Source organism: Notamacropus eugenii, chromosome 3 (genome assembly GCF_028372415.1).
Source record: "Notamacropus eugenii isolate mMacEug1 chromosome 3, mMacEug1.pri_v2, whole genome shotgun sequence".
Classification (NCBI taxonomy): Eukaryota; Metazoa; Chordata; class Mammalia; order Diprotodontia; family Macropodidae; genus Notamacropus; species Notamacropus eugenii.
The window spans coordinates 180,243,195-180,258,719 of record NC_092874.1 but is presented as its reverse complement, the minus strand read 5'-3'; the positions used below and the strand labels follow the sequence as shown (position 1 = coordinate 180,258,719).

General features: G+C 39.5%; 1 protein-coding gene across 5 annotated transcripts in view; it reads right to left on the bottom strand.

The window, feature by feature from the left end:
- The window catches only part of LMNTD1 (lamin tail domain containing 1), a 170,129-nt gene that overhangs the window by 27,683 nt on the left and 126,921 nt on the right, over nt 1-15,525 (bottom strand). For all 5 annotated transcript variants that reach the window (XR_011976991.1, XM_072653464.1, XM_072653463.1 and 2 more), the window contains exons 6-7: nt 3,517-3,716; nt 2,217-2,389 (exon numbers count right to left, since the gene is read on the bottom strand). Coding sequence is in view for 4 of the 5 variants with exons in the window: in XM_072653464.1 (XP_072509565.1) it covers nt 2,217-2,389; nt 3,517-3,716 (373 nt within the window). In the remaining variant the exon portion in view is untranslated. The remainder of the gene's footprint in view (nt 1-2,216; nt 2,390-3,516; nt 3,717-15,525) is intronic.

Genomic DNA, 15,525 nt, shown 5'->3' with positions numbered 1-15,525 from the left:
AACATTATGAAATGCAAAATGGATAATTTTGATTACATCAAATTGAAAAGTTTTTGCACAAACAAAGCCAATGCAACCAAGATTAGGAGGGAAGCAAAAGATTGGGAAAGAATTTTTACAACTAGTGTGTCTGATAAAGACCTAATTTCTAAAATATATAGAGAACTGAGTCAAATTTATAAGAATACAAGTCAATTCAAAGATCATTTAGTTGAGTCCTTGCCTCTGTGAAGAAATGCATTCTTCCTTTTGTACATCTCTGACAACTGATCATCCAAATTCTGAATGAATACTTTCACTGATAAAAAAATTGTTGCCCTACAAGTTAGTTCATTTTCATGCTTAATTAATATAACTTTTTTTAAAAAAAAGTTTTTTCTTAATTGAACCATAAGCCATTAATCTCTAAATTGCACCTACTGGATCTGGTTCTATTATTCTGAGATATTAGGAAAAGTCTAATCTTTCTTCCAAATACCAGCCCTTTAAACATTTGAAGATAGCATATTTCTTCCATTTAGATTACATCTTCAGTTCCTTCTACTACTCCCTATGTAGTGGATGTGTTTGCAGACTTTTTGCCACAAGAGAGCCTTACTCAATGGCAGAAATTCTCTGAACTGTATTTCCTAGAGGGCTGTACACAAGGTCATAGCATGGCGACATCATCTGTGCACATAATGATGGAATGAGAAGGCTCCTAAGTTAGACCATAGATTAGCTGTGACTGAAGATCAGGATAGGCTCTTGACACTTTTATGAGAAGACTTAAATGAATATCTTTCTGTTAAGCAGCTGGGATTGATAGGTTTTCATCTCAGTAAAACCTAAAAGGATACTTTTTCTACCCTAGTGACCAAGAAAAATACACTTTTGGCTCAGACTGAAAATCAATCTTACAAAATAATAGTTTGTAAGACAACTCAACCATACACTTGATAGATGTTGTCTTTCTTTTCATTTATTTATTCAAATATTTCTTGAGATCTTACTATGTGCAATAAATGAATAAGCAAATGTTAATCACTTTCTGTATAGTAGGTGCTGTGGCTATGAATAAAAAAGAAAAACAAGCTAGTCCTTGCTCTCAAAGAGCTAACATTCTATGGGAATGATACAATACATTCCCAGAGAAGGAAATACAGGACAAATATAAAATAACTACACAGTGGAATAACAATTGTGAGGATCAGGAACAATGGCTTGATGAAAGAGTCTAGAAAAGAGCAAGAAGTCCCAAGGTGCAGCGGCGAAGAGAGAGAGCATCCCAGACATCAGGGACAGCCTGAGCAAAGGCACAGAGGTGGGTGATATCATGTCAAGTATAGGGAACAGCAAGCAGGCCTGTTTGATTGAAGCATAGACTACATGATGGGAGTAAAGTGTAATAAACCTGGAAAAGCAGGGTGGGGACAGATTATAAAGGGCTCACGATACCAGAGTTTGTCCACTGAAGTTTCTTAAACAGAGAATGATATGGTTAGTTGGTCAATAAACATGTATTAAGTGCCTATGTTCCAGGTACTGTGCTAAGTGCTGAGGATACAAGTATGAAAAAGAAATCTAGCCCCTACTACCAAGGAGCTTACAATTAAGACAGCTTAGCAAAGGAAGCTAAAAATGAGGACAGGGGAGAGATACTAACTAGCACAGGGGCAAGATGCAGCTGGGCAGGAAATGGGAAATAGTGGACTTGGGCACCTTCCTTAAATGGAGGTCTTGGTAGCTCTCTACTCAGCCTTCCAATCAAGAGTCTCCAGGGTCAGAAGATACTTATGATAGGCAAGACCAGGGCATATGTGATCTTGCAGGATGAAGTTTCCTTGGGAATGGAGAAGTCCAGAGGAGTGCAGCTGGGTGGGAAACAAAAAGAGGGCTGACCTCAGTGTCCTTGTTAATTGGAGGTTTTTGGTTTGATCTGTGCTTTGGAAATACCACTTTGATAGTGCTGTGGAGGATCAAATAGAAATGAGAGACTGGATGCATGAGAACCATTAGGAAGCAAGGGGCTATGCTAAAGTAATATATATTATATTATATAACATAACATATATATAATAAAAAATAAGTATGACCTTATTATGGAATATTTGAGGATCACAAAGTGAGGATGGATGGTTATTCAACTTTTCCTCTTAGAGATTATATATTTCAGTAGAAACTTATTTGAGTTTTCCTTCCTTTTTCCTTTTGATAATAACTGATTCTTGACTCACCTGGTATTGGTTCAGGTCTAGTTGATTGCAATCTTGACTGTCTGCACAGTGTGCTCCCATCATTGCTCACAGTTAGTGGTCTGAATGGTGAATAGTTGGGGTGTACAGGACAACTGTCACTAAGGCCCCATGGGCTGCGATTGGGGAAAAGAGTTGGTGGGATTTCTTTTTCTCTGTAAAAGAAAAATGAATGTCAAAATTATGTTTCTATAACAAATAACTAAAGACTAGGTAGATAGAAACTGTGCAAATTGGTTAAGATTGTGATAACTAAAACTGAATTTCAGATCCAAAGAAAATGGTCCTGTCTCTAAGATCCATTTATCAGTAGGAATTAAAGGGGTATACCTGATGTGAATGTTACTTTTAGATATAAAAACAAGATCTGTGTTAAAATAAGAATCTCCTAGCAAACTCATTTCAGCAGTTAGTTTCCTCCACCTACTCAATTATAGTATGAGTTTAAGTACTCAATGTAAGGTCTGACATGGGTACTCAAGAGATGTGTGTTAAATATTTCACCTCTTTACAGCTTCGGCACCTTACCTCTTTCTTGTTCAGTCCTTTAACCAGTTTGATTCTTCAAGACCTGAGGGCTCATAGCATGCCAATACTGTCCATGGTTTTTTTTTTTTTTTTCTTAGCAAAGATATTGGAGTCCTTTGCTAGTTATTTCTCCAGTAGATTAAGGCGAACACAGGTTAAGTGACTTGCCCAAGTAAGTGTCTAAGACCAGATTTGAACTTAGGTCGTTTCTAACTCTAGGTCCAAAGCTCTATCCACTAAGCCACCTAGGTATCTCCATGGCAAACAGAGATTAAATAACTTGCCTTGGATCACACAGCTAAGTAAGTGTCCAAGGACAGATCTGAACTCAGGTTTTCCTGACTTGAGGCCCATTGCTCTACCCACCAAGTCATCTAGCTGCCTCTGTGGAGGTGTTGATGAGCAACGAAATGGCCAAACAATTTGGGTATGGTGTATGATGTACGCCCTTTGATACCACCTCTCTCTACATTTGTGTCTATTGATGGAAACTTTGTCATATTTTTATGCTTGCAACATGTAACAATGTAAACATCTATTAATATAATAAAAGCTGTTACCTGGATTAATAATAGTAACACATTTATATAGCACTTTACAACATGGATTCTTTTCAAACTTGGAACAATAGTTCATGTTATTTCTTATCTTACCTCCTCTGGTCTATTTCTCCATCTGGTACCATCTTGTCACCTGATCCTTGGGAAGTACTTAGTTAACTACCATACTGAACTAGATAAGTATGAGTATATACCTCTTAAGAAAAACTCGAACTTGCTCCTCCTGTATTGTTGTGGTTTGTTGATCTCGTTTTGCTTTGATTACTATAGATGGTGTTTCCCGATTCATTTGTACTTTAGAAGAAATTGCCAGTGGGCTTCTGGCGTATTTTTTGTCAGTGTCAAATCCCTCCCACGCTTGTTTCCAATGGATAGGAGTATACCAAGCAATGGCCTAAAGAGAGCAGTCCATTACTGTAATATATTATTCAAGAGCATTATTCTTTTAATTTTCTTAGGCCAATTACAATAAAATGTACTGAAGAGATGATCAAAACTGTATTATCTATCATTAAATCTAATTTTAAAGTTTGAAAGAAGGTATATATTGCTCAGCAATATAAGTTTAGGATGGAAATGGGAAGATAGAACCAATGAAGCTCTGTATCAATGACTGTTAGATCAAAGAAGGTATATAACATGAAGGGGAAGTGAAAAGAGAAATACTTTTTAATATTGCTTTTCATACGTATACACTTTTAATTCCAGAAAATTCTGCCTCCATGGCACCTAGGTATTTTATGATGCCAAGTTAAATGTGTTATTGTGAAGGAGAGAGACACCAGAGACAGCTTCATAGAGGACACAATCTTCAAATGCTTTGTGGGACCTACAAATGCCTTGTATTTCTGCAGTCCTTTGGATTGTCTCCATTTGCTTTCTGGTTATGAGTGAATAGGAGGAGGTGGAAGGAGATGCTAAAGTGTTAATAAAGCAGTGGTGGTTGCTGGGAGGCTAAGAGGGCGTGAATGTTATAAAGCTCACATACTCAACTGCAATAGTGGTAGGAAGTTTCAGTTTCCTGAACATTCTACATGTTTATTAGAATGATAAATTAAGGTAAAGCTTGACTAGGCACTAATAGTTATATCTTTCTTTAGAGGAAGCATTAATATCAACTTGTACACTTAAAATAGAAAGATATGAAATAATAACTTCGCATTTACACTTTTCAATTTTATAAAAACATAGACTTGGACTTAAGCTGTAACAATATAAAAACTGTGACACAGATTAATAATAGTAATTCACATTTACATAGCACTCCGAAGTTTCCTCACAATGACCCTGTGAAATAGGCATTGGTTGTATTATTATTTCCATTCTGGGGTGTACCAGGTGTTAAGGGAAGACTAGGACCTGTGATGTGAGGACTGTCAAGCCCTTTTCTGGGCCACTTTCCACTTCTTGAGTCCACTTGCCACCCAACTCTCACCTGTGGTTCCAAGAAGCTATAGCATGCGCAGTGGTTACACCCTGCTAAAACCATTTTGGCAGAGAGGCTAAGCAAGGCTGAGGGTAATTGATGGACCTCAAACCTGTGGCTAAGTTAGGAGGATATCCACCTCAAGCATGTGAAGACTTTATTTGTGGAATGGTAGGATGAGAATAATCTGTTCCAATGGGCCATAAAGGTGCTGTGGAGAGCTTAGAACTTCATCAGACATCAATAATGCCAAGGTCATCCACTGTATCCTCAGCCATCACCAGTCATCTTGACTTTGTCTTGCCATTAGACTCCAATGACTCTGGGACACAGTGAGGCTGAAGACATTGCACAACTCTGCCTCACTTAAATTCACTTAATGTGTGAGTCAAAAGACATCACCCACACCTTTTTACTATTTTAAACTACCTCGAAGTCCTGTAGGGCAGACAAGTAATGAAGCAACAGATGTGGATAGACTAGAAGCTGTCATCACAACCCTGCACACAGGCAGCCCAGAACGTAGGGCATTCCTCTCACTAGACCGAAATAGCAGTGGGATTTGGCAGCCCCCTAGGTGTCTGAGAAGCCTTTTTAAGGGCTTGCTCACCTCCTGATGTAAGGAAGGGACTAGAAAAGGTGTCCTAAAAATTATTTGCTTCACCTAACCTAACCCTGGTATGCTTATTTCAGCAGACAAGGATCCTACCCTGTGGTTGAAACACAAAAAAAGTACAAAATCTTTTGCAAAGATGATTCCACTCACCATTGATACATAGAATGTGTGCATGCTTATGGATAACACAAAATCCAGTAGACCTGAAAGATGAGTAGCTCTTGTAAGAGAACTCAGCAGGTATCGCAATCAAATAGTAGACCTGAATGAAAAAGGCTGGCAAATGAAGGCCAGTTTACCAAAGTCAAAGTTGGATACACATTTTTCTGGAGTGGTCATCATGATGAGGAGTGCTGTGAAGCTGGTATTGGTTTCGCAATCAAATCTAATCTAGTCAACAAGCTTGTATGCCTCCCAAAGGAGAAAATGAAAGGTTCATGATAATGTCCATTTGCAGGAAAGTGCAATGCCACCATCATCAGTGCCTATGCTCCCACCATGATGAACCCTGATGAGGTCAAAGAAAAATTTGATGAAGTGATGGAGACTCTCATCAGTGATGTGCTGAAAGAGGACAAGCTTGCAACTCTCATTGACTTTAATGCTAGAGCAGGCACAGAATATCAGATATGGGAGGAATGGAGTTAGAAAAAGCAACAGCATTTATCACTTACACTGAAGACTTGTGTGTCTCATGACCTTTTCATCACCAACACTGTCTTCTGTTTACCTAAATGCAAGAAAACCTCAAGGATGCACCCTTGCAGCAAACACTAGCATTTAACAGATGTCATTGTCAGGAGAAGTTGGATTGGATGTGAGAGTGATAAAGGTGATGGAGCAGAGGACTGGACAGATCATAGACTTATCATCTCCAAGATAAACATTTGCCCTCAACAAAAGTGGAGGCCCCAAGGCAAGATGACTACCAGAAAACAATGTCTACAGATTAGAATGCTTCTCCATACATGAATAGGTTGCTAACTTGGAGGGAAAGCAAAGTCAACATATGGTTAGCAATAGTGAAGCGTTAAAGGAGTGGGCAGCTTTCAGAGATTTGGTGTACAGCATCACATTTACTCATCTGGGCCAGATTACTAGTGGACATAAGGATTGGCTTGATGAAAATGATGGGGAAATTCAGAAGTTACTAAATGAAAAACAAGAGCTCTGCAAGGTCTGACAGAGGATATGTTCTTCTGTCTCTAAAGAAGGTAGCATTTATTTAATGCCCAAAAGAGGAAAGTGCAAGCAAAGCTTAGAGAGATGCAGGATGCTTGGCTCAGTAAGAAGGCAGATGAAATTCAGTTTTACCTTGATAGAAACCATCCAAAGAACTTTTAGGATGCCCTGAAGGCTCAAAGGTTGTTGTTGTTGTTTCTCCCTCATTCTCAAAGAGGACTATGACATCAAGAAGATGCCATGACTTGCAAGTGAATTGGATTAAAGTAGGGGAGGGCTGTGTAAGGTCACCAGCCTAACTTTCTTCTTGGGAGTCATCTGAGTCCAGTGGTAAGATATAGATCAGGACCACTGGAGTTGGCCCCTACCCTGAAGGCTACTTATAGGCTAAAGACGTATGGTGAATCTCAACTACTCAGCACTGATGAAGCCACATCGATTACAGATAAAGACATGTCCTGAAGACATGGCCTCAACCCTTCCATAGTGTTCTCAATAGACCATCACTGACCAATGTTGAAGCTACTGACTGTTTTCCCTCTCTGGTAGAACTTCCAACTGAAGAAGAAGTTTTGAATTCAATTAGGTTTCTTTGGTGTGGCAAAACACATGTCATTGATTCTATTTCAGCAGCAATTTACAAGGCTGGGATCCACTGTTCATACAAAAGTCACCTGAAATATTCTGGGTTATATGGCAAGAGGTGGTTATCCCCCAGGAGTTCGAGGATGCCATCCATCTCTATGGAAAAAAAAAATAGATTGTCCTGTGATAATCACAGTGGAGGAATTCTCTTTCTTAGTCATTGCTGGCAAGATTCTTGCCAGAATCCTCCTTAACTGACTGATCCTGCACCTGGAAGAGGGTCATCTACCAGCCAAACAGTGTGGCTTTAGAAAGGGCTGGGGAATGGTTGATGTAGTGTTTGCTGCCCAACAACTCCAGGAGAAATGCCAGGAGCAGAACAGAGGTCTATACACAATGTTCATCAATATGACCAAAGTCTTTGATACTGTCAAGTTATGAGGGCTTGTGGAAGATCATGGCAAAATTTGGTTGCCCAGAAAAGTTCATTAGTATTGCATGCCAGTTCCATGATGTCATGCTTGCACTGGTTCTGGATGATGGATGATGCTTTCGTGCTTTTCCCAGTCACCAAGGGAGTGAAGTAGGGCTGTGTACCTGCTCCCATGCTTCTCTGTCACTTGTACTCCTTTTGGCCTGACAATTAACATCAAGAAAACAGAGGTTCTTCACCAGCCAGCACTGCACCATCTATAAGGGGAACCATCAGTTACAGCAAATGGGGAAATTTTGAATGTCGAAGATAAGTTCACTTACATTGGCAGTATAGTTTCCACGGATGTACACACGGATGAAGAGGTTGATGCACATGTTGCCAGAGTTAGTTCAGTATTTGGGAGGCTCGGAATAAAAATGTGAGAGAGATAAGCCTGTGAAGACTGGACAGTATACTAGTGCCATTTTCGGAACTGAATGTGCTTTCACTTGAATTCACTTGAATTGAATTGTCACCTAGCAAGATAAGGTTCTGGACACTGAGGCCCTTTCTCAAGCTACCTGCCTGGCATTCAAACCCTACTGCAAAGAGTATAACTTTGATGGACTGGCCACATTGCTCAAATGCCAAACATATGTTTGCCTAAAAGACCATTTTACAAAGAACTCATACAAGGCAAGAGCTCACATGGAGGTGAGAAGTGATACAAAAACACTCACGAGGTCAATCTGAAAAACTTTGAAATTGATTGAGAGACTGGCAAAGGACTATCCAGAAAGGTGTCCCCATATCAAAGAATGCGCTATGCTCTATGAGCAAAGTAGAATTGCAGTAGCTCAAAAGAAATATGACATGCACCAATTTAGAGAAATGTCTATTCTCATAAGGAATACTCCATGTTCATATGGAGTATTTGTGCCTGACCTGTGGCAGAGCCAGCCTTCTGAGCTCATACTGGTCTGATTGGTCACAGTAAGACACACTGTACATTGACCCTGACATAGTGATGTCCTCTTGGTCCTCTTCAAATTTGAAGGACAACAGCCATTCCCATTTTGGATATGAAGAACCGAAGCATGTTGGCAGGAAAGGAAAGCACAAGTGATTTGCATAATGTCACCCAATTAGGAAATATGGAGCTATGATTTGGACCCATGCCTCTCACTTGAATACAACTCTCTTGACTTTAAAAAAACAAATTAAGCAAACAAATACTACAATTGATTTTCAACTAAACATAGGGAAGGAAAAGGTGGAATTTCAAATGTAAATTTAAATTTAATGAATTTGAGTGGGAAAATTCTATTTTTTTATGACTGCGATTCTTAGGAGACCAAGTGTCTATTTTTTTGGCCAGAAGTGCCAATCTAGTCAGTTCTGTTGAGAAGCAGATTATCTCTGAGTCTCTCTCTCTAGGATGGCACATGGGAAAATGCTGATTTTGGAGTCAGAGGTATGGCTTTAAATCCTAAATGATCAAATTACTAGCTATACCACTTTGAGCAGGTTGTGTTTCCTCTTGGGGCCTTTTTTCCCTCATCTGTTAAAGGAGGTGGTTGCATTAGATGACTTCTGCATCTAAGATTATAACTGTAGACCCCTTCGATTAAGGGAACATATATCATGTTTCTTTTTCTTCCCAAGGTCTAAGCTGGTGTTCTGAAAATAGATTTAGAAGTCAAAGAGATAGGAGGGCACCAGTTATAGATGGGAAACTGAGGCTCAGGGAAGTGAAGTGTTTTGCCCAAGGTCACACACATAATCAGCATAGGAGGTAGGATTTGAAACCCAGACTGGACATGCATTTTTTGGGTATAGCATTGGACTTTTGTGTATGTATTGAACTATATGGTCACTGAGAGGCTTTCAAATTTTCTGATTCTGTTGTTTAAATTCTGAGCTAGAAAGCAATCCAAAACATGTCTTCTAATCCTAGCACTGGCTCAATAAATGTTGATGATAATAGAATAAGGTGAAATACCATCACATAGACTTCAATATCATTTCTAAAAGTTACCTATGTAGCTAATGAGACTGATTTCCTGTAGACCAAACATTCTGTTGTTCAGTTGTTTTTCAGTCTTCTTGGCAAAGATACTGAAGTGGTTTGTCATCTCCTTTTCCAGTTCATTTTATAGATGAAGAAACCAAGGCAAACAGGGTTAAGTGACTTGCCCAGAGTGACACAGCTACTGTCTAAGGCTGGATTTGAACCCAATAAGATGAGTCTTCCTGACTTCAGACCTGGTACTCTTTCCACTGTGCCCAGACCAACCAAACTGCTCTTTAGAGACTGTGGAAGTGGTTAACCCTTACACTACAGTAATGGGGACAGTGGGAGAAGGGTCATAGCTAGTACCTGTTTGAAGGTTCATAAAATTTCTGAATCTTAGCAATCATTTAATATAACTTCTCATTTTACAGATGAGTAAAAAAAAGGCCGGAAATACACGACTAGTTACTAGGAGAGAGGGGTTAGAAGTGAGCCCTCTTGACTCCCCTTCTAGTGTAAAGACTCTTAACAAATATTTTCCAATGTCAGTGAAAAGGCACTTTAGGGTTTTAAGTCATATTTTTGTTTTTTAAAAAGTGTGACCGACTTCTCTTTGCCAGGCCAACGAGGGTACTTTTCAGGTCCCTAAAATGTGGCTCATGGTAATTTATGTTTAACTATTAGCAGATTTTTGTTTATGTATTATGAGGTTTTCAAATTTTCTATTAGATATTTGTATAGCTTTCTTCTTCAAAAGAGCTTTGATTTCATCAGTGGGAGCATGCATAACCCACATCAACATACATCATAATTTCTCTCTACATGAAAGATTTCATAGATCGCTGTGACCAAAATACAAGAATGTATCAGCGGGGCAGCTAGGTGGCATAGTGGATAGAGCACTGACCCTGGAGTCAGTTAGGACTGAGTTCAAATCCAGCCTCAGATACTTGACACTTACTAGCTGTGTGACCCTGGACAAGTCACTTAACCCTGGTTGCCTTGCCAAAAAAAAAAAAAAAAAAGAGTGTATCAGCAGTAGTCCTTCATCTGATTATAGAACTGCATAACTTATACACTAGAAAGAGTATTTAACAGGTCATAATGCAACCATTGCATGATACTTTAGTAAGCCTTTGAGATTACTAAGGGATGGTTCAGTAACTTGTACTTTTCAAAAGGAAAAGTTCATGGTCATAAATGCAGAAGTTCATTGCCACTGGGGTAGAGGTGGAACTATTCCCTTGCTTGCCAGGCAGAATGTAAGTTTCTTGAGAACAGGGGCTGTTTCATTTTGTCTTTGTATCTCTAACACTCAGAACAATGGCTGGCACATAGTGCCAAGACCACCCTTAATAAATGCTTGCTGAATTGAACTGAATTTTTCTTTATTACTAAACTTCTGGGAAATCGAAACCTGGTTCGAATACTAGTTCTCTAAACTGGAGATCACAGTTCACTGTATTTAATATTTGTAGGATGGAATTTTAGGATGCTGTTTCAGTCAACGAATACATTTTCTATCACTATAGCACCTAGAAGTTTTACCCTTTTCCTATGTTTTCTAATATTATTATGTTTCCCGATATGATTCTTAATGTTGTGAATTTAATTTACTTTTCTATTGCACTTTAAGGTTTAGTGTCTACTTTCTAAGTCACATTTTCATTTCCTATAGCATTTTTAACAATGCTGCCACAAGACCCCCTGTCATAAAGGGTATTTTGTTTCTTCTAAACAGAAGAAGAAACTGAGATACTACAAAACAAAGAATTTTATAAAGACTCTCATGCTATTCATGGATAAAACAGATGTGGATTAAATAACAGTAGAGTTGTATGATTTTGGAACTGGATAAATAGCCAGATCTGAAGAAGTAACCGTTTATGGTGTGATGCTTGGTCCTGTGCTGTTTAAACACTTTTACCAATGACCTGGATAAAAGCATAGCTAGCATGCTAATCAAGTTTAAAGAATCACAGAATTTTAGAGTTAGATAGGATCTCAGTAGTCATCTAGTCCATCCCATAGCTGAAAAGAAATATCCTACTCTAATGTCTGATCTGACAAGTGGTCATTCTGCTTTTTCTTGAAGACCTCTACTCAAGGGAACCTCCTACATCCCAATTAGAACTAGTTATATTTTTCCTAATGTCAAGTCTAAATTTTCCTCTTGACAGCTTCTTCCCATTGCATCTGTTTCTGACCTGAATTGTAAACAAATATATATAATATATGTCAATGTAATAATTGAATATATTTTCTACTTGATAGCCCCATAAATACTTGATTTCAGCAATTCCTGTAACGCCAACCAAAACCTTCACATTTCCAGGTTAAACATATCCAGATTTTCAAATGATCCTCATATGACTTGTAAACTCAAGGCCCTTTATTATTCCAATTACCCTCCAGCTTCTCAATGTTCTGCTTAAACTGCTGTGCCCAGAAATGAACACAACAGTCCACATGTGATCTGACTGCAGCAGAATCCTGTGGGACAATCATTTCTTTATCCCCAGAAGATCTACTTCTCTTAGAGCAGCTCATGATCACATTAGTTTTCTTTTTTTCCCTTTCATTTCAATTTATTTACATCAAACTTTCTATCCACAGAAAAACCCAGATGTTTTTTTCACACAATTCCTATCTAATTATGCCTCCTCCATTTTGCATTTGTGAAGTCAATTTATTAAAAACAAATGTAAAACTTTTATCCCTATTATATTTTACTTAATTTACTAGCTTCAGTCTAATGTTCTAGTCTGTCAGCATATTTTAAATACTAATTTCATTATCCAGTTTATGAGCTATCTTTCCTAGCCTTATGTCATCTGAAAATGTGATAAGCAAGCCTTCTATGTCTTTTTAATGAAGTTGTGATAAAAATGGTAAACAGCACAAGGCCAATTGCAGATCCCTTGGGCACTGTAGTAGAGACCAATTGCCAAGCTGACAATGACTGCCCTTCCAGTCTAGTCATTCAACCAATTTGGAATTTATATAATTATACTATTAACTTTGCAAATGACACAATGTTAGGAAGGTTAGCTAACACACTGGATGATAAAATCAAGATTCAACAAATTTTGACAGGCTAGAATGTTGGCCCAAATCTGGTAAGATGAAATTCAACATTTTGAACCCAAACACTTGGGTTCAAATGATCAATTTTGCAAGTATGAGATCAGGGGTATGTAAACTAGCCATAGGGTTGTAGGGTGTGTTCAGAGAGGACCAGTACCTTGGTGTAATGGCTACCAAGCCCTTTTTGGGGCTCTTTCCACCTTTGGTGTTCACCTGTTCCACCCAATTCTCACCTGTGGCTCCAAGAAGCTGCAGCATGTGCAGTGGACATACTCCAGTAAACCATTTTGGTAGATAGGCCAAATCAGGTTGAGGGTAACCAAGGGGTCTCAAACCCATTGGTGAATTGGGGGTATCTACCCCAAGCACATGAAGACTTCCTCCGGTGGAATGGGAGGATGAGAACAATCTGTTCCAACAGCCATTAAGGCAGTTAAAGAAGGTGACATGGAGTGCTTAGAGCTTGGTTAGACACAGAAGATGCCAGGGTCATCCACTGCACCCTGAATCATTGCCAGCCGTCTTGACTCTGTCCTGCCACTGGACTATGATGGCTCTGGAGGAGAGAATGAGGCTGACAACTTCGTGCAACTCTGCCTCACTTAAATCCAATTTACCCATGAATCAAAAGACATCACCCATACCATTTTACTATTACGCCTCAAAGTCCTGCAGTGACAGGCAAGTGATGAAGCAGTAGGTGTGGATACACTGGGACCTGTAGTCACAACCCTGCACGTAGGCAGCCCAGGCCATAGAATCTTTTCTCACCAGAAGCAGCAGTGGGACTTAGCAGCCCCCTGGGTGTCTGAGCAGCCTTTTAAGGATCACACTGCACACCTCTTGGTGTGAGGAAGGGGATAGAAAAGGTGTTCTAAACATTGTCTGCTTACCCAACCCTGGCCTGATTACTGCAGCAGGTGGGGAATCCCAATACGCAGTCAAAACACAAAAAAATGTACAAAATGTACAAAAACATCTGCAAAGATGATTCCGCTCACCATCGGCACATGGAATGTACGCACACTTATAGACAACACAAAACCAGTAGACCTGAAAGACGAACTGCTCTTGTTGCAAGAGAACTTAACTAGTATCGCACCCAAACAGCAGGCCTGAGTGAAACAAGGTTGGTAAATGAAAGCCAGCTTACTGAAGTTGTAGCTGGATACACATTTTTCTGAAGTGGGCACAGTGAAGGGGAGTGCCATAAAGCTGACGTGGGTTTTACAATCAAAACTAATCAGCAAGCTTGTATGCCTGCCAAAAGAAGTGAATGACAGGCTCATGACAATGAGATTGCCACTTGTAGGAAAACGCCATGCCACCATCATCAGTGCCTATGCTCCCACCATGACAAGCCCTGATGAGGTCAAAGAAAAATTTTATTAAGACCTAGAGACCCTTATCATCAATATGCCAAAAGAGGACAAGTTTATAATTCTGGGTGACTTTGATGCTAGAGTAGGCTCAGACTACCAGACTTGGCAGGGAGTCGTAGGGAGGAATGGAGTTGGAAAGAGCAACAGCAATGGTCATTTGCTGCTAAAGACTTGTGCATCACATGACCTTCTTATCACCAACACTGTTTTCCATTTACCTAAATGCTATAAAACTTCATGGATGCACCCTTGCAGCAAACATTGGCATCTAATAGAATATGTGATTATAAGGAGAAGAGACAGACAAGATGTGAGAGTGACAAAGGCAATGTGTGGTGCAGAGTGCTTGACTGAGTATAGACTTATCTTTTTCAAGCTAAATATTCGCATTCATCAAAAATACCACTCCTCAAGGCAAAATGACTACCAGAAGAATCAATGTCAACAAATTAGAGCTCTTCTCTGAGTGTGAACAGTTTGCTGATGACTTGGAGGGAAGGTTGAGCCAACACACAGTTGGCAACAGTGGAGCAGAAAAGGAGTAGGCAGCTCTCAGAGATTTGGTGCACAGCACTGCTTTTGCTCATCTGGGTCAGAACACTCGCAAACACCAAAACTGGTTTAATGAAAATGATGAGGAAATTCAGATGCTGCTAAACAAAAAATGAGAACTCCACAGGTTATACTGACAGGATAGTTTATCTACCTCTAAGAAGGCAGCATTTAATTCCATCAAAAGCAAAGTTCAAGCAAAGCTTAGAGAGATGCAGGATACTTGGCTCAGTAAGAAGGCAGATGAAATTCAGTTTTATGATGATAGTAACAATCCAAAATGCTTTTATGATTCCCTAAAAGTTATTTATGGACCAAAAACCTATGGTGCATCACAACTACTAAGTGCTGATGGAGCCGTATTGATTAGTGATCAGGACATGATCCTAGAGAGATGGATTGAACACTTCCATAGTGTTCTCAACAGACCATCATCAATCAATGCTGAGGTCACTGACTGTTTACCTCACGTTGGAGTCAATCCCTCCATAGCTGAACTTCCAACTGAAGAAGAGATTTTGAGGGCCATTAGGTGCTTTCACGTGGCAAAGCACCTGTTACTGCCTCTTTTCCAGCTGAGATTTACAAGGTAGGGAGACCATTGCTCGTACAAAAGCTGACTGAAATGTTCCAGATTATATGGAAAGAGGAAGTTATCCCTTAGGAGTTCATGGATGCCTCCATTGTCCATCTCTATAAAGGTAAAGGGAATAGATTGTCTTGTGACAATCACAGGGGAGGTCTCTCTCTTAGTCATTGCTGGCAAAATTCTTGCCAGAGTCCTCCTTAATAGGCTGATTCTTCACCTGGAAGACAGTCGTATACCTGAGAGCCAGTGTGGCTTCAGAAAGGGCCAAGGAACAGATGATATGTTGTTTGCTGCCTGACAACTCCAGGAGAAATGCGAGGAGCAGAACAGAGGTCTGTACGCAACATTTGTAGAT